This window comes from Cydia strobilella, chromosome Z (assembly GCF_947568885.1).
Source record: "Cydia strobilella chromosome Z, ilCydStro3.1, whole genome shotgun sequence".
Taxonomy (NCBI): domain Eukaryota; kingdom Metazoa; phylum Arthropoda; class Insecta; order Lepidoptera; family Tortricidae; genus Cydia; species Cydia strobilella.
This window is the reverse complement of record NC_086068.1, coordinates 4,236,353-4,262,668: the sequence shown is the minus strand read 5'-3', so window position 1 is coordinate 4,262,668 and position 26,316 is coordinate 4,236,353. Positions and strand designations below refer to the sequence as shown.

Genomic DNA, 26,316 nt, shown 5'->3' with positions numbered 1-26,316 from the left:
ATACATATTTATATTACACACTAAAATTCATAGGAAAGAAAACAACAGCTATATTAAACTAAATAGTTACAATAGCTTATTTAGTCTCATTTTAAGTAAAAAAATATTTCAATATGGAAGCAGGTTAGACGGACAGGGAATTCAAAAATATCTGCTTGATAACTTACGTAAAAGTTTATATTGAATACATCTATTAAAAATTATAAATACAAATTGTAGTACAAGAATCGATGGTATTTAGTTTGTATAGTATGAATTTTCTCAAATGATTATAGGCCTCAGACCCTAATCCATTAAACAAAAGCCTTTGTTTCTTTTATGAGAGGCGCCTTAGTCGCGTGCCGAGCGCGTGCCAAAGCCAACCATAACCATGTCGTTAAAAAGCAGCTATCGTGATAGTATTAAGGTTCAAAATGTAACAGCTCATTCTGAGATAACGAGTTTGGGTAATGAAAGACGATAGGTCGCCTGTGTGTGGCCTCAGAATACAGAGCTGCTACATCAATTTGAACCATATTAATAGGACGGTAAAATTCCTTTTTAAACGAGTTTGTTCCCTTTCAGTCAGTAGCGGTAGCATTGGTAACCGCTGAACAAAAGAAGGCTTTTGTTTAACAGATCAGGGTGTGATGCGTAAAAATCATTTGAGAAAATTCATACTATTAATTATATACGGCCTGTGTGACTCTTATTGTAGTATTCACATGGTTCACAACTGTCGAGGATGTGTAGATATTTTTGAACTCTCAACCGTATATATGTTTACGTTTGATGTACAGTCAGCAGCAGAAGTTGCTAAGCGGGCGTGATGTTCAAAATTACCTTGACGCTCTTATTCTCTTAATAATAAAGTCCCCGCCTCTTTCGCACGTGCATTATTGCTGACCTTATGCAGCAATATAATTATATTGTGAAGCTGTCAATGTCGGCACGATTGTACTTTACGCCTCTTCTACAATCAATTACTATTTATTTTTTATAATAATCATAATATCGTCGCTGGAAATCAATAATGCTGTAACCCGCACTACAATAGTATTGCTGGTTACAGCATAATTGCTTTCCAGCGACGATATAATGCGCAAATACACACACACTTTTCTCTGAGCTAACTGTATAAAAATAAGAAACATCAAATCTTAAGTTAGGATTTTTATTTTTTTATTATTTATAGGTATTTTATTGGAATGTTAGAGTTAGACATAGAAAAATTGTAAAAAATGTAAAACACTTAAGTAGTAAGGTTACGTGGGGTAAGACTATCACCGGGGTAAGTATCACTTGTATGGAATCCTCATACTGTTTGTTATGTCCCGTGGAAATTAAACTACAGTACCGGCCACTAATGAGCTTGTATAGAGTAAACAATATAGGTTAGTTTGTAGATTGCATATTTTACTAGTCATTTTATACAAATATATGATGAATATTGCAATGAAATACTTTGAATTACAATAGGATACTCAGCATATTACTAAAAAACCTCTAATAAAAAAAATCAAGTTGACATAAGATTTAAAAAAAAAACCTATGAAAAAACCATTACATGAGACCAATTTTTCTCATCGCCCGTACAAAGGAATACTACTAGACTACCTGAAGCAGTGAGGTGGAAGTCACTTACAAATATATAAAAAAAGTTATACCGTAAAAATTAAAAAACATGGTGATATATTATTGGCCGGTACTGTATTTTAGTCTTACCCCAACCTTACCTTAAACAAAATGCTTAGGGGGTCCGTCTAAATTAAACGTTTCTGCTCGCCAGATGTGCGTAGAATTCTTTATCACCCCCTTACAGAATGATTTCCGGGATAAAAATTATCCTACGTCCTTCCCCGGGACTCAAACTATCTCCATACTAAATTTGATTTAAATTGGTTCAATGTTTAAAGCGTGAAGGGGTAACAGACATACAGATTTACTTTCACATTTATAATAATACATTAATATTAAATATATCGATGACCATAATGGTATCAGTAGATCAGGTTTGTTTTGAGGATCAAATGCCTGTATGGGACCTATTGTCTTAAAGCAATACAAGTCACAAATGATGGTCAAAGTCTGGCACCCGCGCTTTATTGACGATATGCTCCTAACTAAATGGCAATACATCGTGACGTCAGCATGTAACGTCGCTATTGCTATAAGCCGTTTCGATGTAAGGAAAATAAGGAAATTGCGATTTTGTCGGTAAAATATTACGTTTATGTATATTGTAGCTATAATATTTTTTCAATACAATGTAAGGAATCGAATAGTACCTGCTTTTTTCCTATTTGGAAGTTAATTTTTTTTAACAGGTAAGTATTTTTTATTTTATCCATATATTTTTTAAGTCTCCAATTTATTGTGATAAATTACTAATTTTCTATCTTTTGAACTAGATTTAGTTATAAAATTCAACATGTCAACAACCCTATTATCACTAAATAGTATAAAACAAAGTCGTTTTCCTGTGTCCGTCCGTCTGTCCCTATGTATGCTTAATTGCTTACATCTTTAAAACTACGCAACTGATTTTGATGCGGTTTTTTAGATAGAGTGATTCAAGAGGAAGGTTTATATGTATAATTTGTAAAGGTTTTGTGTAAATTTGTTGAACTACGTATAAGTTACGTAAAAGTTTTTAGTGAATACCTATCTATTAAAAATTATAAATACAAATTGTAGTACAAGAATCGATGGTATTTAGTTTGTATATTATGAATTTTCTCAAATGATTCTAGTATTTTTTATAGATAGAGTGATTCAAGAGGAAGGTTTATATGTATAATTTGTAAAGGTTTTGTGTAAATTTGTTGAACTACGTATAGGTTACGTAAAAGTTTTTAGTGAATACCTATCTATTAAAAATTATAAATACAAATTGTAGTACAAGAATCGATGGTATTTAGTTTGTATATTATGAATTTTCTCAAATGATTCTAGTATTTTTTATAGATAGAGTGATTCAAGAGGAAGGTTTATATGTATAATTTGTAAAGGTTTTGTGTAAATTTGTTAAACTACCCGTGCGAAGCCGGGGCGGGTCGCTTGTAAATAACAAAGTTTTATTTTAGACGAACTTAATATAAATAATAAGTAACAATAACGGAGGAATGTTAATAATTTCAAAACACATAGGATAAATAGACATTAAGAACAACACCTGGCCAAGTGATAATTGCACCTTTTCATACAAACGTAGTTCCGCTCTCATTTTAAAACTACGTGTTAGATTGTTATGAAACTTTGCACATAAAATGACATGAGGTATATTTAGGTCTGTAATTAGTTCATATAACGAATGAAATAGAGCAAAAACAAGTTTTGTATGAAAAACTTAAGTTCGCTGTATTTTTTTAACTATGGTATCTGAAGCTACGTAAACTAATTACAGACATAGATAAAAAGCTTCAGAGCAATCTAGCTAGTCGTAAAATAAGCGGAACTACGTTTGTATGGAGAACCGAGCTTGCCGGGGACTCTTAATGGACGTTTTTCTAAAATAAATATTGAAAACTTGATTATTTCAAATCTGGACATTCTTGACCTGATTCTGCTCAGAATCGACAGCATTCTCCATCCTGCCATTAAAAAAAGATGTCCCAAAATGTCCATTCCATTACTTCATGTTTTATAGTGTGTTTTTTTATTTGTATATGCGTATAATGCGTGACGTAGTGGAATGTACAATTTTCATACAATTTTTTTAATTTTATTTGCAGCACCCCAACCAGTACCAAGTTAGAAATTGACATCGCTGTCGTCGCTCGGGTGCGTCCACTTATCCTCGAGGGTGCGTCCACTTAGACATTAACAGTTTTAATGTCACTTGCGTGGTTTTTGGGCAAAGTTATAAAGTTTACATCAGTTATTATTTTTTGATCGTAACACTGTTACATAATCACCCCGGGACTTACATGTATCTCTTTAAAAACCTCGTCAGCACCACTCAAAATACTAACGATACCAAGCCTCGACTCAAAGCGGCACCACTGCCTATATATTACTATCACACAAAGGGCCCTTTCACAAGTCACACAAGATCAGATTATATATATGTGACGTTTTCAACCAAAAGGTACCACATTGTCGGTTGTCGATAACGGTGATTCTAAATTGAAGCTATATGGAAATAGCGCCTTATTGACAACCGACAATAAGTACCATTTTGGTTGAAAATGGCACATATTTATTTCTTAAAGAAAAAGGCACAGTATTTTATAAAAAGGTATAAAACAAAGGCTTTCACTAAAAGATCGTCAACTTAAAATTAGAACAGAAATCAAATAATAGAATATAAAATTATTAAATAAAACAAATGTCACAAAAAAAAGAGATGTCAATGTATACATAGCTAGGGCCAACCTAGGTATTGTGAAATGTCAAGAACAAAAAAAACCAAAAAAATTAAGAAATGGGGCATTTTCTATGAAAAGGCACCTTATTGTCGATGGCGCTTACGTCGCGCGGCAATCGGCATTGTATTTATATCGGAGCATCGTTAATAATGGCGTAAGCACCATCGACAATACGGTCCCTTTTTATAGAAAATACCACAAATAGTCTCTGCAAACGTTGCATTGACTTGTGAAACATGCCTTGATGCCAACTTGAACAATATTTTATTTTATATTTTCACAGCTAACATACTTAACAGACCTCCCTACCTCCCATCTCTTCTCTGTAGCACCTCGAACAGTACCAAGTTAGCATCGACATCGCTGTCGTCGCTCGGGTGCGTCCACTTAGCCTCAAGGAGGGGTTCGCCGCCGCCTTTGGGCGTTCGGGAGCGGCTGACGGGTTCAAAGTGGTCGTCTAATGGTACAGCGCCCGTTACGGATTTTATGAAGAGGACCTGTCAAACAATTATAGTATATTAACACAGGGCGGACGCTATACATCAAAAATCACTTGCGTTTCTATGTGTGAACGGCACGTCGTACACGCGGCATGCTTCATAGTGTGAGTAAGTTACTTAAAAACAGTACTGAGTGGCCGGCAAACGGCCGTCAATCTGGTGTCACGGGGCGAGGTAATTCGACTCGGGGCGGGGCGGTGCGTGGCCGTTCTGTATGATAATACTATTACTTATTCTGTGACATTACGATACAAGTGCAAAAAATAGTAAATTCGCAACGAGTGGCGATTAATTAAAACACAACCGAAGGGAGTGTTTTAATACAACGGTCTTCATGTCCTACCTCAGAGAGGCGTACAATATGGAAGCTTAATTCTAAATGAGATCATTTATATAAGTATATTAACTTATGCTACACATTACAAAATTGATTAACATACTGTTTTATATTATTCTGTTAAAAAATCTACATTTTCAATAGGTATAGTTAAGTAGTGCTAATTTGCGCTCAAAAAAAAAATTGGCTGTTTCATACATTTCGTCTGGTCCATTTTCTATGGGAGTTTTATTTCACGATCTCGTGGTTGGTCCCATAGTAACGGGGCCCACTGACTATCAGTCCGTCGGACGATATCGGCCTGTAAATTGTTCGGAACTGTCAAATTATTGTTCTAACTGACAGGCCGATATCGTCCGGCGGACTGATTTAAAGTTGCTCAGTATAATCCCAAAACCTCCCTGGCAACAGGAATGCACTTATTTTTTAGCCACCCTGTATATAAATAATAACTAATATATTTTTTTTTTTATATTATGTTCACCTTATGTACAATGTGTCCGATGATGCCCAAGAGACACACTCCGAGGCCGGCCACGTTGATCGCGCTCAGACGGTCACCGCTCACCTCCACCGCCAAGACTAGAATGCACATCTCCTGAAAACAAGATACAGAATATACAGATACATTTCGCCGCTTATTTAATTATTTATTTTGTTTATTTGTTAGGATCACCAACAGAAGATACAATTTACATACTAGTATTAACTTACAAAAAGGGCACATTTTTTATTGATCCCCCACTTACAGGCAATCACAGCATGCATTATTATATTAATTTAAACATTAAGTCAACAGTAACACCTAGAAAAAGACTTAGTATACATTACAAAAATCTAGAATAAATATATAATACCAATTAACAAAACACCTAATAGTTGATATTAACAATAACTAAGGTAAGTTAGCCGAGCTAGCTGAGGTTGTCAACAGACAATAGTTTGTTTTTAAATAAGACTTCACTATCGCGAAACACATCCAAAGAAGGAACATTATTAGCATGCTTGTTGTATAGGCCGCTATACTTACTCAACCTCGTATCTGCAACACTCATTTGATGACAAAAACACCCGTATTCCGAATGAAAGAAAAAACCTGCCAAGTGCGAGTCGGACTCGCGCACCGAGGGTTCCGTACTTTTTAGTATTTGTTGTTATAGCGGCAACAGAAATACATCATCTGTGAAAATTTCAACTGTCTAGCTATCACGGTCCATGAGATACAGCCTGGTGACAGACAGACAGACAGACGGACAGCGGAGTCTTAGTAATAGGGTCCCGTTTTTACCCTTTGGGTACGGAACCCTAAAAAACGACATTTCCATCTAATGATTGTTGCAGATATGAGGTTGAGTAAGTATAGCGACGATTTGTAGGCATGTAGGCAGTATCAGTAGTATACCCCGTTTTTAGGGTTCCGTACTCAAAGGGTAAAAACGGGATCCTATTACCAAAGAGGATATAATAGGATAGAGCGGTACTGTCATAGGAAACTTTGTAACCACAGTAAATATCGACACACTTTAAAACTAAGAATGAAGATTTATAAAAATACGATAAAATATGGATAAATGATTCTTTTTATTTGCATTATTTTTTTTATATGATTTTAACCCATGTTCTTTTACTGATATGCGTTAAAATTGTTAAATAACAAACGAAACCGTCAACGCCCTCTATACGAGAGTAGGCCAAAGGTAGTGGCGCCATCTGATCGAGAATCAAAATTTTCGTGATTTTCGAGGCACGTTTTTTCCTTAGACTGTATCCATCTATTACGGAATTTACGGAGTTATATCTATCTTTGCTATTACTAAGACTTCGCTGTCCGTCTGTCTGTCCGTCTGTCACCAGGCTGTATCTCATGAACCGTGATAGCTAGACAGTTGAAAATTTCACAGATGATGTATTTCTGTTGCCGCTATAACAGCAAATACTAAAAAGTATGGAGCCCTCGGTGCGCATAAGGCTAAAGGCTATGGTGGCGCCCTCAGACACCTTTGGCCCCCTGCGGCAGGAACAGGAGGTACATCTATAACAGGGGACTATTTAATACTGACCTTAAATATCCCGGCTATGGACAGCGTCAGGCCAGATGTGTAGGTCACTACGAGGAACTCTGAGATCTCCATGAGGAAAGCTATGGTGGCGCCCCCAGACACCTTTACTAGCGTTGGCACTAGCGCCCCTTGCGACAGGGACAGGAGGTACTCGAAACAGGATAAACCTGGAATTAGTGAGATTTAATGGTCAGTATTGTTTTTAGCAATTATCACGCTCATTGAAGAAAATCTTGCTTAGTTTTATTAAATAAACAATTTTAGCTATTAACAATATTTAGAAATCTAGTTTAAAAATAGTTTATTTCTTGTAACATTTTACAGTTTACATTTAGTATTTTCCTCTCGGTAGGAAAGTTTGTTTAACCCTCGTGCATTGAAACCCTCGCAAAGTTCAAGATTCCACAAGACCTTCGAAAAGCAGGGCGAAGGGCAGCAGCGACAGGAACATCCACGGCTGCACATGGAACACCATGTCCACCGGATTATGTAGTCCTAGTCTCGCTGCATCAGTAACTAAGCTAGCTTCTTCCAAGTAATACACTCACCTTCGAAAAGCAGGGCGAAGGGCAGCAGCGACAGGAACATCCACGGCTGCACATGGAACACCATGTCCACCGGATTGTGTAGCCCGAGTCTCGCTCGCTGCATCAGCAGCTGGGCGAACGTCCACCGAAGACCGCCGGCGAACGACGCCACCAGCAGGAAGTTGAAGCCGAGCAGGTTGAAAGCGGTGGCCTTGTATGTGAACATGATAAGGCCCGCGGCTATCATAAACACTATGCCGACAAGGGACCACGACTGAAATATAAAAACAAGTAAATCAATAGGGGATACTACTGCAATGTTCTGCCACCAGAGTGCAGGACTTAGCCTTTTTAGTAAACCATAGAGCAACTTATACATACTGTACCTTTAACAGGTTTTTGACAAGTTTTCAGATGTGCCATTTTCAACCAAAAGGGTACTTATTGTCGCTTGTCAGTAAGGCGCTATTTCCATATAGCTTCAATTAGAAATCAACCTTATCGACAAGCGACAATGTGGTACCTTTTAGTTGAAAACGTCACAAATAATAAAATATGACACTGAAGCATCAAGGCGGTTTGCTTACAGAGGACCTACCGGGATACGCGAATCCGAAAATTCGCTATCTGTCTCTTTATCGCTCGAATATGCAAGACTGACAGAGATGTTGGATAAAGAAGAAAGAGTGACAGAGATGTTGGATAAAGAAATTTTTTTGTTTCACGATAGACCTTCAGATTGTGGTAGTGGCGCCCTGGCGCCCCCTACGCAGAGTTTCGTGTAATATTCCCTATTATAAAAACCAACACCCGACTGCTACATATACTTTTGAAATGGTATTGTCACTAGTTTTTGTTTGATACCCATATTGCTATCACCGGCAAACCAAGTTTCGCCATGTTCGTCTGTCCGTCCGTCTGTCCGAGGCTTTGCTACGTAATCGTTAGTGCTAGAAAGCTGCAATTTGGCACGGATACATAAATCATTTCGAGAATATGGTAAAACAAAAACTATAAAACAAAATGATTTTAGAATACCTCCCACACAATAGCTATTTATGCAACAAGTGCGGAAATCATCTTTACGCACGTGTATAAAGGTAATGTTTTACTATGCATTGTGCGAGTAAATAAAAAAACATATCATGGCAAATAAGTTTAATTATTAAAAGGAGTGTTTTAAATCGACACGAGTTGCAAATTACCTATTCGCACGTGTATCGTACAACGTTTTACAGTACATATGGCCCTTTAAACTTTCGACATATGCACGAAAAGTGCTCTTTTCCGCACTAGTGCGAGAAAGTAGCGCCATATGTACTGTAAAAAAAAAGTTGAAAACAAAAAGCACTAGTGCGGAAAAGTAGTACTTTCCGCATGATATGGCTCCGTAGGAAACGCACTTTTCGAGCACATGCATTGTAAAATGGTTTTTTTGTTTTGCTTTATCCCAATAGTGTGGGTGTGTGGGTGGATAGGTCTTTCAAAACCATATTTGATATTAATATATATAATATTAATATTTTCGTAAATAATCACTCCGAAAGAAATAAATGTGTCCTGTAACTTTTGAACCATGGGTCCAAAAATATGAAAAAAAATCGTGAAACAAAAGCATCAAGCTTTTGTTTCACGATTTTTTTTCATAATACTCGTACTTTCAAAATACTCGTACTTTCAATGAAAACTATAGCGAACATGATCATCTCAGTCGTTTTTGAGTTATTGCAAAAATCTTCTTTTCTTAGTAAAAGACGTACAAAGCGCTACAATGTAATGTACATAATACTTATTAATAGCCCCCCCTTTTGGCCTATTTTGACAGAATGGTAACTACGAAACCATACACTGAGCATGGCCCGACATGCTCTTGGCCGATTATTTTCATTTGCGGACGCCATTGAGCCACTATCAAAATGTATATTTATAAATCAACGACACCTCATATGTCAAAAACCGTCCAGCCCACAGACCTAAAATTTATGCTTACGTGGTTCAGCCGTTTGGACACAACAGCTAAACAATCATAATAGTAAATTGTGCAACGAGGGGGGTACATAAAGTGAAATTTTGGAAACGAGGGTGGTAATTCCCGCAGCCGCAGGCTTTTGTCCCGAGTTTGCAATATTCTTGCCCCCGGAGCTACACACAATGTTTTTCATCACATTTGCGAAGAAAAAACTAAATTTTAACAGTGTTCATATTAGTGAATTGTGTACCTAAGTGAAATTTTGGAAACGAGGGTGGTAATTCCCGCAGCCGCAGGTTTTGTCCCGAGTTTGCATTATTCTTACCCCCGGAGCTACACACAATGTTTTTCATCAAATTTGCGAAGAAAAAACTAAATTTTAACTGAAATAATTCTTAAATACGGTGACATATCAAACATTTTATAGCTAGTTTAAACCTCGCCACAAATTAAATAATAGTACTACCGTACAGAAAGGAAACTTTCGCCATATTCAAATTCAAATTCAAATGTTTTATTAGTGATAAACTTAAAACTAAAATTACATACAAAAGTATACTAAAGCTATAGGAACTTATAAAATAGGTAGAAGTTGAAGTTTACCACGAAATGGTCTCGCCTCAGCATAATGCTGAACCGAAGGTCAATATGGCACACAAATAGCTACAGAAGACTTGTAGCGTGCATTTATAAAGTAAAACTTAATAAATAATAAAATGCACACTACAAATTAAAAGGTTATAATAGTTATTTACGATACAAGTGCGGAAAAGAGGAAATTTGAAACGAGTGGCGATAAAATAAAACACGACCGCAGGGAGTGTTTTAAATCGACACGAGTTGCGAATTTCCTATTCGCACGTGTATCGTACAACGTTTTACAGTACGTATGGCCCTTTAAACTTTCGACATATGCACGAAAAGTGCTATTTGACTCACTAGTGCGAGAAAGTAGCACCATATGTACTGTATAATTTCTTATAAGTCCGTGACAACAAAGTGTCATATCAATAAAGGCTTCAATGTGAAAAAGCTTTTCATACAAAGGGTATTTATAACTATTATCTTAGTATTATCAGAGTATAGTCTACCTATTATCCGAGTATAAATAAGCCTGGCGAGACAAACGCCCACGTTGTTTGTTGCCTTCGGTCTGACGTCAGAGTGTCTGAGTGTCATACTATATAGGGTATTTGACTTTATTTAAAATAAATTATTTTACACCATGCATGAAATAAAGCACCAGAAGATTAATGGAGTAACGTAGACAGCAGTTATTTTTAGAGACAATTTATATTTTAAAACCCGTATAAAGCTATAATGAGTAGGTAATTTGATTGTGATGTCACATGCTAGTGTTTCATATAAATTTCATAGTAGCAAAATCGTTTTGACAGTTCGAAAAAAGAAATTGATTCGACTAGTAGTCAAATAACCTGTACTTTTCCACGCTTAAACCGTTGAATCGATTTAGACGAACTTTAGTATGGAGACAGGTTAAAGGGGCCCACTGACTATCAGTCCGCCGGACGATATCCGCCTGTCAGTTGTTCGGAACTGTCAAATTTTTGTTCTAACTGACAGGCTGATATCGTCCGGCGGACTGATAGTCAGTGGGCCCCTTAAGGCCCAGGAAAGGACATAGGTTTTATCAATCATCATCATCATCATTCCACGTAGGCGAAGTTGCGGACAGAAACTAGTTAAGAATAAATATATACTACTAGCTTTTGCCCGCGACTTCCTCTGCGTGGAGTTAGTAATTTGGATTTTTTATCCAATCTGTTTTTTATCGATTTCCCATACAAAATTCCACAGCCCTTTTCACCCCCTTAAAGGATGATTTCTGGGATAATAACTACCCTATGTCCTTTCCGGGACTCAAACTATCTCTATACCGAATTTTAACTAAATCGGTTCAGCGGTTTAAGCGTGAAGAAGTAACAGACACACTTTCGCATTTATAATATTAGTATGGATGTATGTATATGCCTGGGGGCCTAGTCAATCGTTTAAGCGTGAAGAAGTAACAGACACACTTTCGCATTTATAATATTAGTATGGATGTATGTATATGCCTGAGGGCCTAGTCAATCGTTTAAGCGTGAAGAAGTAACAGACACACTTTCGCATTTATAATATTAGTATGGATGTATGTATATGCCTGGGGGCCTAGTCAATCGTTTATGGAAAACGCCAATCGAAATTTAATATAAATGTATTGCTTGCTTCGCTTGCATTTTAAGAAGTTATAACAAATAAATTTGTATTCATTATATCTGCCAAGTTATTTAAACCAGTTTGAATGGCTTCCCTCGAATGCGGCTGACCCAATAAGGATGAGATCCACATGACTGTTAACGCATTTTTACTTTTCGATTGTTATGTTTAAATGCGTCATGCGTCACGCTACTAACGCAACAAGACTCGAAAACGAACTTGACTCAGAGGCCCTACCGCGTAAAAAGAAAATCGAAATTTCATTATCTGTCTCGCCATAGCTTGAATAAGCAAGAGAGGTATAACTCTAGGTTAAAAACACATACCGAATCCCACGCACAAAACGCAGAGGGAAAAAGAAGTAAACATAAATTTAGTTACCCGTGCAATAGCACAATAATAATTATTATTATATTATACAATATGTATGTATATTGTATGTATTTATATGAATATTATATATACAGATATATGTATGTATTTCTATGCATTATTTAACTATACTTGTATATATGTAATCACTATGTTGCACCGCCTACAAATTCTCTGCTTTGCCCGAAGGTTGACTGGTAGAGAATGCCTCATAGCATTAAGTCCGCCTTTTGTACGATTGTATTTTCTTTTGTGCAATAAAGATTAAATAAATAAATTAGAATTGTATCAAAATATATTGTGTACGAGGAGTATCTTGTTACTAAAAGCTTTTAGTAAAATATAATACATATATACACTATTATTTTAAACTTTCGATACCTATACTTAAAGAAAGGTCATAAATATCAAATTGCATTTGCTCTTAAAGCTATGACTAAAAGCCTTTCGAAATAATTATTAAGATTTAGTTACAAGAAGATCCTTAGACATACAGTAGAGTCCAGGTACAGTCGCCATCAGATATATAGGAGCGGCCGAGGTGCTCAAAAATATCTGAACACGCACCTAGCGCCTTGACAATAGAGGCGTGTTCAGATATGGGTGGGATATGGGTGTTAGTGTTGTGGGCACCTCGGCTGCTCCGATATATCTGATGGCGACTGTATAACAACGCCCAAAGAACCGCTGATATTACGTCGTACTAACCGGACGTCGTACAGTCAAGGGCATAAATATATATACATTCATAAAGTTTCAAAAATATGTGTACGCTCTTACACCTTAGACAATGAAGTCGTGTTCACATATTTTTGAGCCATTGTCCGGATCGATATTTTTGCCTATGACTACGTACTAAACGAACTATTTTTTTTTAATTAAAATAATTACATAATAGGGGATATTACTACAATGTTCTGCCACCAGATTGCAGCACTAGCCTTTTTAGTAAACCATAGAGTAACTTATAGTACCTTTAGCAGGTTTTTGACGAATTTTCAGAGATAATAAAATATATATATATTTTTTTAATAAATCTTACAGCTATCTTTACAGTTTCCTAATGCGATCAAAATATTGCATTGTCAATATGTCACCCAACTTACGTTTTTTTACGTTTACGTTTTTAACTTACGAAGTTTAAGCTCAACTGAAAATAATGGTGTAAGTTTAATTTAGTTTGCAATATTTGACCCGAACAAACATGTTAAAAATTATTCTACGAAAAGTCACATGACTATTTTCATCTTGCTGCGTGTACGGAGTAAGCTTCTTACTAAAAACTACGTCGCTCGTCGTTGTAACCGGACTCGACGAACGGATTTTGTGTAAAAGCGGTCGGTCGTTATAAGCGGAGTCGTAATAAACGGTTGTAGGTACTTTCATACTAGCTCTTACTAACCAAACATGTGCCTTTGCTATAAGCGGTGGGTTGTTATATGCAAAGTCGTACTAACCGGACTCCACCTTAAGGTCCCATTCGCACGAGAGCTTAAAAAGCGTTGCGTGTGTGACGAACCCATGAGTAAGAGTGAGAAAGAGATATCGCTTTCTCGTTGCGTGCGAATGGGGCCTAACAAAAGATAAATTAACTTTCTAAGTTTTCTGGAGCCAGATTTTTGATTGTCATATTATCATATATTATCAAGCAATATTTTTATTTTGATGTCGATTTTTTCTTCTTCAGATTTTGATAACTATCGAGCTTACCTTGAATACTGTGGGACTAGGTGGGTAATATTGCCCTGTCATATTTATTTATTTACGCGTGCACCAGTGTAACAATTACCAGTTATCAATAAAAATATACCCGTAATAGTACATTTCGATGCTAGTGCGGAAAGTATGCCATTACTACACGAGTACCGAGATATCTTGCCACGAGCAGCAGGCGAGTGGCAAGACTCGGGACGAGTGAAGAATGACATTTCCGTACGTGTATCGAACGACGTTTTTTAATACAGTTGCGAAAAAATAATAAAAACAACAAGTAAGGAATTCGAAACTTTTATATTATTAATTCTGTGACATCATTGACATTGACATTATGAAGAGGTGTTTTTTTAGCTGGGTGTTATTATTATTGAACCCACTTCAATGAAAGTTTTTTTTTTTAATGCATGTTCTATAAGACAGAAACAAATGTAAATATAAAACATTGTACTATTATTACCCAAATATCGTTAATTACGATTATTTGTGTATTGTACATTTATAAAAACTATCGAATGTTGCCTTTGGAAACTTAAAGTAGAAAGAAAAAACGCCTCTTCTTTGACAGGCGTTCCGTTCCATTCAGGCAACTTATTAAGAACGGTTTTTCAATATTCAATAAAAAAAAATTGACGTGTTATAATGATGAAGAGGTAAGTAATAAAATATGTATATTTTTCGTATTCTTACATTAATAGTAGGTTTTTATGTTGATTACGACGTTTAAAGCTAATATTAACACTAATCAATAAGTAGTCATGAATTGGAACAAGAATAAATTTAAAAAAATTGGAAAACTAAAAAGCACTAGTTCGCAAAAACCAACTTTCCGCACGCTAAACAGCTACGTAAAGTAGCACTTTTTGAGCAACTGTATTAAAAAATATGTTGCAACTGGAGGATAAAATATGCATAAAGTAGTTATAAAAATACTGATAGTTAATGACCTCCGAATAACGGAAAAAGCGTTCGAGCAAAGCAACGAACGATTTCCTGTTAGAAAAACCATTTGCAATTAGAGAAAAAAATGAGGTCGCTTGACAATTCGTCTCGTTTTGTAATAGTAGTTTAAGTGACTGCTACATAATGAAAGACATTAAAACACGAGTGCCGGTTTATGAAACGAATGAAATGAATGAATGCCTAATTATTTACAGTTACAATGCTTTATCATATTCAAACAACATCAACATCGTTATCATATTTAAACTACAACAAAACAAACATATTTATTTTATACTTACAAACTGGCGGCAAACAAATGGCGGCAAGTTAAAACTTTTTTCACGCATGACACGCTTCCGTAGTTTTTTAGGGTTCCGTACCCAAAGGATAAAAACGGGACCCTATTACTAAGACTCCGCCGTCCGTCTGTCTGTGACCAGGCTGTATCTCATGAACCATGATAGCTAGACAGTTGAAATTTTCACAGATGTATTTCTGTTGCCGCTATAACAACAAATACTAAAAAGTACGGAACCCTCGGTGCGCGAGTCCGACTCGCACTAGGCCGGTTTTTTTTAATTCAAAGACAAACTAGAGTTTGGCCGACTGCCATATCGTTAAATACCAAGAAACATGCGAGATTTGTCAAAATTGTTTGCAACTATTATAACACTTCATATCGAATAAAAAGTCATCTCGACTGATATTAGATATTAAGCGAGGTTTAGACTAGCAAGTACTTGCATGCAATTTACGTTACATTGCTGACTACTGAGATAAACTGCATTCAAAAGTTTGATCAGATACCGCAATGTAATGAAAATTGCATGCAAGTTCTTGCTAGTCTAAACCTCGCTTTAGAATAGGCCAAATCTTTCTTTGTTTCTCAGAGATGTTCTAAATTTGAATGTAATTAAAATATCGATTATCGATAACGTAAAGTAAATATTATGATTCAATCAGAGACGAACGTTTGTTAATATAGGCTATTAGCTTATCGCTTCTGAACATATTATAGGTAAGTTATGATATGGAAATAAAAAAACCGGCCAAGTGCGAGTCGGACTCGCCCACCGACGGTTCCGTACTTTTTAGTATTTGTTGTTATAGCGGCAACAGAAATACATCATCAGTGAAAACTTCAACTGTCTAGCTATCACGGTTCATGAGATACAGCCTGGTGACAGACAGACAGACGGACAGACGAACAGACGGACAGCGGAGTCTTAGTAATAGGGTCCCATTTTTACCCTTTGGGTACGGAACCCTAATAGAACAAGCAAAAAACTAGTAAGCTAGTATTGTACTCGCTTATCTTGCTTTATCGGAGACAAAAGCCGGTGAGGTAATAAGGTATTTGTCTACTAGTCAAATCAGTTTCTTTTTTCGAACTGTCAAAACGATTTTGCTACTATGGAATTTATATGAAACACTAGCATGTGACGTCACAATCAAACTACCTACTCTTTATAGTTTTATTCGGGTTTTAAAATAGAAATTGTGTCTAAAAATAATTGCTGTCTACGTTACTCCATTAATATTCTGGTGCTTTATTTCATGCATGTTGAAAATTGTTTTATTTTAAATACAGTCAAATACCCTATTGTGGAGAAGACCGGCATATAAAATGTACTAGCTTTTGCCCGCGACTTCGTCTGCGTGGACTTAGTAACCCCAGCTAGAGTAAGAATAGCGCCTGGATAAAGTCTTATAGCAATAATTCAATTTGAGCATAATATGCACACAAATATTAGGCAACTCATTTATTATCTCAATTCCACCATGATTCCACTCCGCTTTTCACCCTCTTAAGGGATGATTTTCGGGTTAAAAACTATCCTATGTCCTTCCCCGGGACTCAAACTATCTCTACGACAAATTTCAACTAAATCGGTTCAGCGGTTTAAGCGTGAAGAGGTAACACACAGACAGACAGACAGACAGACTTTCGCATTTATAATATTAGTATGTATTGCTGGCAGGACCGTCATAGGGCAACTCTCGTCTTTGTATAAGTACGTCACTCAGACACAACCATAAAGGGAGAGCTTCACTCCTCCTGCTCTACCGACCTTCTGTTAGTGGACTATGTGTGGCTTTCCATCACAGAAGGGTCCTTATTTCCATCTCAAATTCCAACAGAAATTCTGATAAAAATGGATCATCAGAAATCTGATGGAAAGCCACATGCAAGAGTTAAAAGCGATAAAAGAGTAGACGGTCTTCCCTTGTAGTTGTTAAAATTAATTAATACTTTTACCATTTTTTAGTGCCAGTTGCACCATCCGCACATGACAGACTGATCAACGTCACCGGGCGCGCCGCGGCAGTTTACTATGAAACTTTCCATACAATAAAATTTAGCGAACTCTTTAACGATGACAAACAGTTTGGTGCAACCGACCCTTACCATTTTTAGGAACCCAACATGAAGACAAATCGATTATGTTTTCACTTTACCCCTCAACATTTCAAAATTCACGATGTCTCACGATTTTTTTAAATATTAATTTTGTATCATCATAAACAGCCCTTTATCGCCCACTGCTGAGTAATACGCCACTTGTCCCGGTCCTGAGCTAATCTCATCCAGAAGTGACCCGCAATCTTTCGAATGTCGTCCAATGGACGCCAGGCACTCCTTACATCCGTAAGCGGAGCCAGAAGGCAAAAAATCTCCTTATATGATCATGTTTTTCTAAGAGGCGTTGATAGTCGTAGACATGGAAAAAATATATGTAGTTCTTGACTATATTATCTTTAATATCATAGCTTTCGATACACGAATTATGACACTTCGCTCGATACAGGATCCTCTCTAAGGTGAAGCGGTACTTCACACCGGGGCAGCTTCTTCAGCTTTACGTAGCTCAAGTCCGGTCGTGTATGGAGTACTGCAGCCACCTTTGGGATGGGTCCGCCAAATATCAGTTAGCCGCCTTAGATTCCATAGACAAACGCGCTAGGAAGCTTATTGGAGATGCGGGATTAGTAGAGGCTAGACTGCAGAGCCTTGAACACCGTAGAAAGGTAGCTTGTTTATCGGTGTTCTACAGGATACATTTCGGGGAGTGTGCGATGGGATTACATAATTTAATCCCCCCATCTCCATTCTGTCACCGTGGGACTAGACGCGGACTTGCGTTTCACCCTTACGTCGTTACTCTGCCACTGATTCGTACTAAGCGCTATGCATCCAGCTTTATCATACGAACGGCTAAGGAGTGGAATTCACTTCCTGCAAATATATTCCCAGTCCACTATAACTTGGATCTTTTTAAATCAAGAGTGAATAGACATCTTTTAGGTAAGCATGATCCATCCTAGACTGCAGCGGCACTTACCATCAGGTGAGATTGCGGTCAAGTGCTTGCCTTTTTGTAATAAAAAAAAAAAAATACAATTAATTCCCAAAGTAACCTCTAACTCGGACTTATAATCCAACTTTACTCGGTTATTTATTATGTCATACTATAAACAAAAAAAGAAGAAAAAACAATCTTAACTTAAATAGTAATTTCATAGCTTTCGAATTTCGATATTGTAAGGTAACGTTTTTAAAATAAATAAAAATCGACAAAATTCGATCAAAATTGACACTTGGCGCGCATGATCTATCCCGTTCTTTCTTGCGAAATGTGACAGTGACAGCGGCAAACCGATGGAACGGCCTTAATATTCTATATAATATATAAGTGGCCCAATATCGCATTGGTGGGAGAGCTGAAAAGTGAAGCTAAGGCTTAAAAATACAAATACAAATTATTTATTGTTAGAAAGTGAAAACTTAACAACATTTTTAAATCGTTAAATTAAAAGCTTCTATCTCGAAATTCTACTTTACGGAGAATTGGAATATCTGTTTTAAAAATCCGGATTTTAAAACGGATAGAAAATAGCGGGAAAATCCAGATTTTCGAACTCCGGATAATCCGGATTCATCATCATTCTAGCCTTCAGTCGCCCACTGCTGAGCATAGGCCCCTCTTCGTGTACGCCACTTATCCCGGTCCTGGGCTAGTCTCATCCAAAAGTGCCGCGCGATTTTTCGAACGTCATCCACCCAACGAGCCAACGGACGCCAGGCGCTTCTTTCATCCGAAATTGGCCACCAATCCGTCAACATTTTGGTCCACCTGCCATCACGGCCTGGCAACGTGTCCCGCCCAACTCCATTTAATAATCCGGATTACAATCGCTAAACTAATGGCATTAATTCAAATACCTATCTGGAAAAAGGTGTTGCAGAGATTAAAGATAAACTAACCTTCCTCTCCAAACCGAGTAAGATAGCGAAGCCGAGTATGAAGATGATGGTCGTGGACTTCGTCATGGTGTAGAGCGAGATGGTGACCAGCTCCAGGCCCCAGTTAGAGAACCCCACGTCTATACCGCTTGCGAGTCCTGGGGAAAAATAAAAATTCAAGAATGTTAATGTCTGTTTCAAGCTTTTATCGCTGACTGTACTTTTCGTTCAACGGGCAACTAATAAGCCCCCTCCGCACTCGTGCGCAAATCGCGGCGCGAAGCTGCGAACGCGAGTGTGGACTAGTTCGCTAATCAGCGAAATCGACACCACACTCGCGTTCGCGGCTTCGCGCCACGTAGTCTGGAGTGGGCTATACACACAATTATAGTTTGTCAAGGGACTGTCTCATTTCAAACATGGACAGAGAAAAATCATACTATCTTTGTCTTACACTAGTACTAGCACCCAAAAGAAAAGGATTAGTATAGTTTTTTTTTTACTGTTTACTGACAAGATTTGCTTGACCAACTATATAATTCGTTTTTGGGTTTGTAGGAAAACATTGTCCACCTAATAGTCATAGTCATGGTCATAATTTGTTCATAGAATTTTAGAAATTTATAACGTTTTTAGAAATAACAATTAAAAGTTTATAGTTGGATTATAATAAAATATAATGAATAATAATTCCAAAGTCTATGTCAATTCATCTAAATTAATTAATAATTATTCGCAGAAAGAAAAAAACGGACAGCGGAGTCTTATCAATAGGGTCCCTTTTTTACCCTTTGGGTACGGAACCCTAAAAACGGTTGTTTAATAGTGAAGCTGTCCGCCCTGCGTCGGTGTGGGGACCCAGGAAAGTCGGCAGTCCCCTGACACTGGGTCACCTGGGGGTACCTACCCGTGGGCGCCGCGGAGCGTAAGCACGTCATGAGACTCATGAACGGCAACACCAGCTGGCTCGAGCCGGTGACGAAGTAACGCACACGGACACTTCTCTATCGGGTACAACTGTCAGCGGGTAGCGTCAGGTACCTGTGGGCGCTACGGAGCGTGAGCATACTAAGCACGTCATGACCGGCAGCACCAGCTGGCTCGAGCCTACGAAGTGACGCGCAGCGGACGCACACGGACACCTCACTATCGGGTACAACTGTCAGCGGGTAGCGTCAGGTACCTGTGGGCGCCACGGAGCGTAAGCACGTCATGAACGGCAGCACCAGCTGGCTCGAGCCGGTGACGAAGTGACGCGCGCAGCGGACGCACACGGACAGACACCATTTCACTATCAGGTGGTACATCACCACCGTTAGGGGGTAGCGGAAGTCCTGTGGAAGAAAGTTTCGTAGAGAATTGGGGTTCCGCATTTTTTAAACCTTTGGAATGTTATTTCTAGAGTAAGGACGCTAAGCGGCTAGAGTTTCGTACATTAACCCGCCATTTCCTTCCCCATCTCTATTTTTCTTAAAATCAGTAAACAATTATGTAACACATATATTAATTACATACACATTGTATTAAAACTTTTTCTTATATACTGTATATTGTATTGTAATTTTTTTTGTAAGAATAGCTTTTACGTTTGCTACCACTACTTTTGTTTGTAAATGTAACCTTTAGCGGAGGAATCGTTGACTCCCGAGTCACAGGCTTTGACCTAGTTCGGGAGACAAAGGCTCGACTGGTGAAACTATCACAAACCTAATTATAAACTTTCTGTATCTAGCATAATATAAACATCCTATACGGTCTTAGGTTTTTAAGTGAATAAAGATTTATTATTATTTGTCTGTCTTACCATATCTCGGGACCATGGGGTCCCGGACCTTTGGAAGGCATGCGTGGGGCCGAAGCCAACAGCACAGAGGCCCTTTAAGACAAATTAATCTAAAAGCCACGTGGCAGATACCATCCCCGAGCGCACAATATGATACATCCGGAGATGGTCCCCGCCAGGTGCAAAGACTATTGCAGTGCAGCACTTTTGTGCTGCGATGGAATCTAAGGTCATAGGCTAATATTGATATGCAAGTTGGATGGACTGGATAATGGGCTATGGGAGGAGACTAACGGACACCTGCCGTGACAATCAGTCTCAAAATTGTGTAAGACAGGTGGTGACTCGCCAACTCATTTAGTGGGCCCTACAACGGCCGCACGCACATTGCGACAATAGAGCAACACTTTAGAGCGGCTGTGAGGTTAGTCTGCGGTAGCCAGATCCCGGGAATCCGTTCAGCAGGCCGCCGGCGTTATGACATTTTACACTTCCAACCTGGAGCATAGGTCCCGCTCTTGCGACTCCACGCTGGCCGGCCAGTCAAGGCAAGCACAGAGGTGAGGGCGAGATGACAGGGCCCTCTGGAATAGCGGTCCGCGGTGTCGCCACTCACCGTCAGCTCGCCACAAGCTGCCCCCGCGGGGTTATTATTATTAATTTCAAGCAAAAAGAAAAAATCATGCATTCAAGGGTTAAAAAAACACCTTGTAATGTTAGCCAAGTCAAGTAAGTAAGTAATATGCTTATTTATCTTGTTATCTACCATTGGCTCCCATTTAGATCTCAATAGGGTATTCCGCAATTTTTTATTAATGGTATCGGTCGTTCAGGTTTGTTTTGAGGATCAAATGTCTGTATGGGACCCATGCATTGTCTTATAGCAATACAAAAGTCACAAATGATGCACCCGCACTTTATTGACGAAACGCTTCTAACAAATTGGCATTACATCGTGACGTCAGCATGTAATTTCGCTATTGCTTAGAACTCTTAGAAGCCGTGGAAAACAAGGAAATTGCGATTTTGTCGGTGAAATATTGCGTTTATGTATATTGTTGCTATACAATATATCTTATAATACAATGTAAGGGATCGAATGGTACCATTATTTTTTTCCTATTTGTAAGTTTTTTTTAACTGAAGTCTTGTATTTATTTATTATTCCCATATATTTTTTATGTTTCCAATATCTTGTGAAAAATTGCTATTATACTATCTATTTATCTAGATTTAATTATAAAATTCAACATGTGGAGACAACCCTATTATTTTGTTTGTGAAATTCACAAAGCATGTCCTTAATTCTGAACCCTTTGACCGCCAAAGACATCCACAGACGCGCACTGTTACAGTTTAATGTCTCTCTCTGTTACGTCAATACGTTCATTCATTCCTATAAAGTGTTCTATGGCGCGTTATAAACGCCACAGTCAACGAGTAAATACTGAACTTTGCCGCCATTATCACTTTTTTTTATGGCATCGCGCTCCTGGCGCATTCAGCCAAATGAGTAAAACGGGGAAACGGAATTAAAGGATTACAATAAGGAATAACGGGTAATTCGGAATTTTGGAAAAGGATCAGTTTTTTTTTTTTTTCATTTATTTGGAGCATTGGCAACACGGCCATCAGCTCAAACATCAATACATCAGTACAAACTACAAACACATCCTTAACTACTTAGAAAAGAAATACACAAAAAACTTAAAAACTACTAAAACACAAACCAAAAGGAAAAAAAAAGTGTCACCTATAAGAGGCCGAAAGTATTTTTAACGAAATCAAATATTACTTTATACAATTCAAAATGTCTTAATAGTTCCTGTACGGATGCTTGACATTTTTTATCTTTCAATATATCACTACAAGTACAAATAAACAACAATCTCTGTAAATTAAAATAGGGGCAATTAAAAAATAAATGGTCTAGATTACAATCTTCAGCGGGACAGAACTTACAAACAGAATTACTTGACAATTTTAACCTATAAAGATGAGCTGGGAAATGGCAATGGCCAAGACGCAGCCTGCACAAACTTTTAATAAACTCTCTGCCTGAGTACACGTTACCTTTTTCGAACCAGGCTGACGTTGACGGGTCAGGCTGAATCTCAGCCAGCCATTTCCCTTTGATAGTTCTGGAACTGATTAAAGAAGCATTCCACCGCTTTAGCATTTAAGAGGTTTGAATAAATCCGAATGAGGAACTTTAAAACTACAAATTTCAGAATTCACTGTGTGTTTAGCAAGAGAATCAACAATTTCATTGCCCAGTACACCTGAATGACCAGGAACCTAACAAAACTCTACATTGATTTTACATTTAAATAGATCATCAAATAGCTTTCGCAATTCATAAATTAAATAATTAACATTTGCTACAATTTGTTTTGATGAAAGACCTTGAAGGGCACTCATAGAATCAGATAAAATCAAAAAGTTGTGTGACGCAAAATCATTACACTTAATATACATCAAGGCATAAATCATAGCTAGAATTTCGGCTGAATAAATTGAAAAAAGATTATTACAAGAAAATACTTTGCCTGATTTAATAGAAGAATCATAGAAAGCAAAGCTAGTGCGAGTATTGGTTTTAGACCCATCAGTATAGATCTTAATATAATCTGACTTATTATTTAAAAACTCATAAAATTCATACTTAGATTTAAAATTAATTATAGTAACCGGAATATCTCTCATTAAGCAATGGTAGTTGTAAGTATAACAGGGCAAAAGATGGTACCAAAATACTGTATCTTGAAACTCAAAATGTAAATATGTAATCGATTCGCTTAAGGTATTTTTAAAAGGCATTGATATTAAATTATAATTGGGAACAGTAAAATCCTCTAAATACCGACTCACAAGAACATTATCGGAACTGACTAAGGAAAGGCAAAATTTGTCAATAAGATAAGTTCTCCTTGTAAATAGTGGCGGAACACCAAACTCAACTTCTAAAGAATTTATAGGGGAAGACATCATGGCACCAGTGATAATACGTAAGGCTCTATTCTGTATGATATCCAGCCTTTTAAGCAAATGACTAGATGCGTTAGCATAGAAGATGCATCCATAATCAAATTGACTATGAACCATAGAAATGTACAATGTTTTTAATATCTTAGGGTCAGAGCCCCAACTGACTCCGACTAATGACTTCAATATATTTAAACGAAGCTCAGCTTTTTACAAATATATTCTATGTGCTGGGTCCAAGATAATTCAGAGAAGGTAAATTATAGTAAGTTAAAGTTTAATGTTAAGACGTCGGGATATCACACATGCGATTTCTAGATATCAAAAGTCAAAGTCCTTGGGATTGGGACATGGAGGTATTTTAATGTATTGTTTGCAAATGATATATAAACTCCTCCTGTCATTTTTTATGTAGAAATATATATTTGGTTATAAAGATAACACCTTATCAGTAAGTGTATACTGATACAGCACTGTGCACATGGTTGGTATTGTTTTCGCTATCTAAGGTCAATTCAATAGCGTCAATACGGATAAGAGTGGGTGGCCTTCACATTGGGGATTTGGGGCCTGTTTACAAATTGATTATTGTTTATTGCAAGTTCATAAATTTTTGCTTGATGATTCAGTGGCAAATGTTTGAACACACAATAAACATTCTTCAATGTGTAAACAGGCCCCAATGTGAAGGCCAGCCACACTTAAAAAAAAACATTCATAATTTACTATAAAAATAAAATTTTGTGTCAAATAAAGTGTTAGTTCAAATGTTTCTGTTTAAATCTAGAGATATCTTTATCATTATTTATCAATAGAATTGCATTTATAAAAATTACCAACATGCCAACTTAAGGGGCTCCCTAACGCCAATGACCTTTGATCTGGATCCCTTAGTTTTATAATGTTTTTTGTAGCTTATCAAGTTATCATGTTTCCGGAAACATGGTCGCCCTAAATCCACTTGACGTCGTTCTGTGGAGCAAGAGCTGGGTGTATTGGGGATGGGGTGGGAGGAGGTTACCCAAGCTGCCCAAGACCGTAGTCAATGGAAAAACAGGATTCGAGCCCTACACCCCAGCAGGGGGTAACAGGAAAAGAAGAAGAAGAAGAGATCAAGTTATCATATTAACAGCAACGGCTTTAATCAATATTGTATCCCATATTACTTTAAAGTTAATTGTCTTCGAGATATTTGGCATCAAAGTTAACAATTTTAGGCCAAAAAAAATGGTTTTCTGGCCATAACTTTTGTGTTAATTAGTTTAAAATTAAAACCTCTGACATGTTTTTCGAGACGTCAAAGACAAACCCAAATATGTAGATTTCATAGGTGAAAGATCCCTCACGATCCTTTAGTTACGCTTTTTTCGTGTTTTTTAAACAATGTTTAAAAAAATCATAAAAAATAAGTATTCATTTCTTTCAAAATCCGATAGACAAGAATGGATAAAAGATCGGAGAACCAATAGCTGTTTCGGATCGTGAAAAGTGGAATGCGCTCGTTTCGGAGGCCAAGACCCTCTTTGGGTGATTGAGCCATGTTAGTTAGTTATAATCAGGCATCGTAAACTGCGAGCGAAATCCATTGAAGTACCAGGGTTGTTACTTAGTCAAGTCAAGTCAAAGTACATCATTTCAATGGATTTCGCTCGCAGTTTACGATGCCTGGTTATAATATACATTCGCTGGGACCTCTCTTTAGGCTTAAATATTATCTATGGTACGTTATAATTTTAATATTTTGATTTTATTATCTAGGGACTTCGTCACGTTTTTATTTAAGAAAATACTAATATATTTAGGAAAATAATATTTACCAAATTATATTTTTTATAAGTTTAGCGGGATTAACAACGCTTTATCACATTCAGCAAAAGATTTGAATAATTTAATTAATACATCCGCTAAAATCATAAAGATATTGGTGTAAACAGATAAAAAACATAAAACAAGATAATACTGAGTGCTCACCTTTAATATCCATCTCTGGTAGAAAGTCAGTCCGATCGATAGCGAAAAGTACAGGAGAATTAACCCTAAGGACAGCAGACCCTTCTGGCACCAGACCTCAGACCATTTCTTCTTAGGTTTAGCAGTAGTTATATCTTCTTCCACTTCAGCTTTGGTTGACAGCTGCTCATATTTTACCCCTGGCATTGCGGGCGCAGGACTGTCCGGGTATCCCAAACTCACTCAGCTGCATAGCAGCTACTAAATGCAATGTATAGGAACTTTAATAACTTTGTCTATTTAATTTATTTTATTTCGTTTACTCCTGTGTTCGATGGGATAGAAACGTCACGTATGACG

The 26,316-nt window shown here is 37.3% G+C and overlaps 2 protein-coding genes and 1 long non-coding RNA gene across 3 annotated transcripts in view; 1 reads left to right on the top strand and 2 right to left on the bottom strand.

Annotated features, from left to right (window-relative positions):
- Nucleotides 1–26,316, bottom strand: part of LOC134754341 (deformed epidermal autoregulatory factor 1) — a 209,317-nt gene that overhangs the window by 154,118 nt on the left and 28,883 nt on the right. The gene's annotated exons all lie outside the window — the stretch shown is intronic.
- LOC134754517 (uncharacterized) overlaps nt 1–26,316 on the top strand; it is a 197,784-nt gene that overhangs the window by 156,496 nt on the left and 14,972 nt on the right. The window lies entirely within an intron of this gene.
- LOC134754484 (solute carrier family 35 member C2) lies at nt 1,978–26,316 on the bottom strand. Its single transcript, XM_063690818.1, has 7 exons — nt 25,978–26,316; nt 20,422–20,572; nt 19,260–19,396; nt 7,795–8,047; nt 7,247–7,413; nt 5,671–5,784; nt 1,978–4,846 (listed from the first exon to the last, which is right to left on the bottom strand). Exons 1-7 carry the CDS (start codon nt 26,161–26,163, stop codon nt 4,655–4,657), a joined length of 1,200 nt encoding a protein of 399 aa, XP_063546888.1. The 5' UTR covers nt 26,164–26,316; the 3' UTR covers nt 1,978–4,654.

Bases quoted from the DNA above. Each gene is read 5' to 3' on its own strand.
- LOC134754484 (XM_063690818.1), bottom strand. From the start codon at position 26,163: ATGCCAGGGGTAAAATATGAGCAGCTGTCAACCAAAGCTGAAGTGGAA. The intron at 19,397-20,421 runs GTACCTGACGCT...ATTTTTCCCCAG, and splicing joins ACGCTCCGTGGCGCCCACAG to GACTCGCAAGCGGTATAGAC. The intron at 4,847-5,670 runs GTGAACATAATA...ATTGTTTGACAG, and splicing joins TCGGACACATTGTACATAAG to GTCCTCTTCATAAAATCCGT.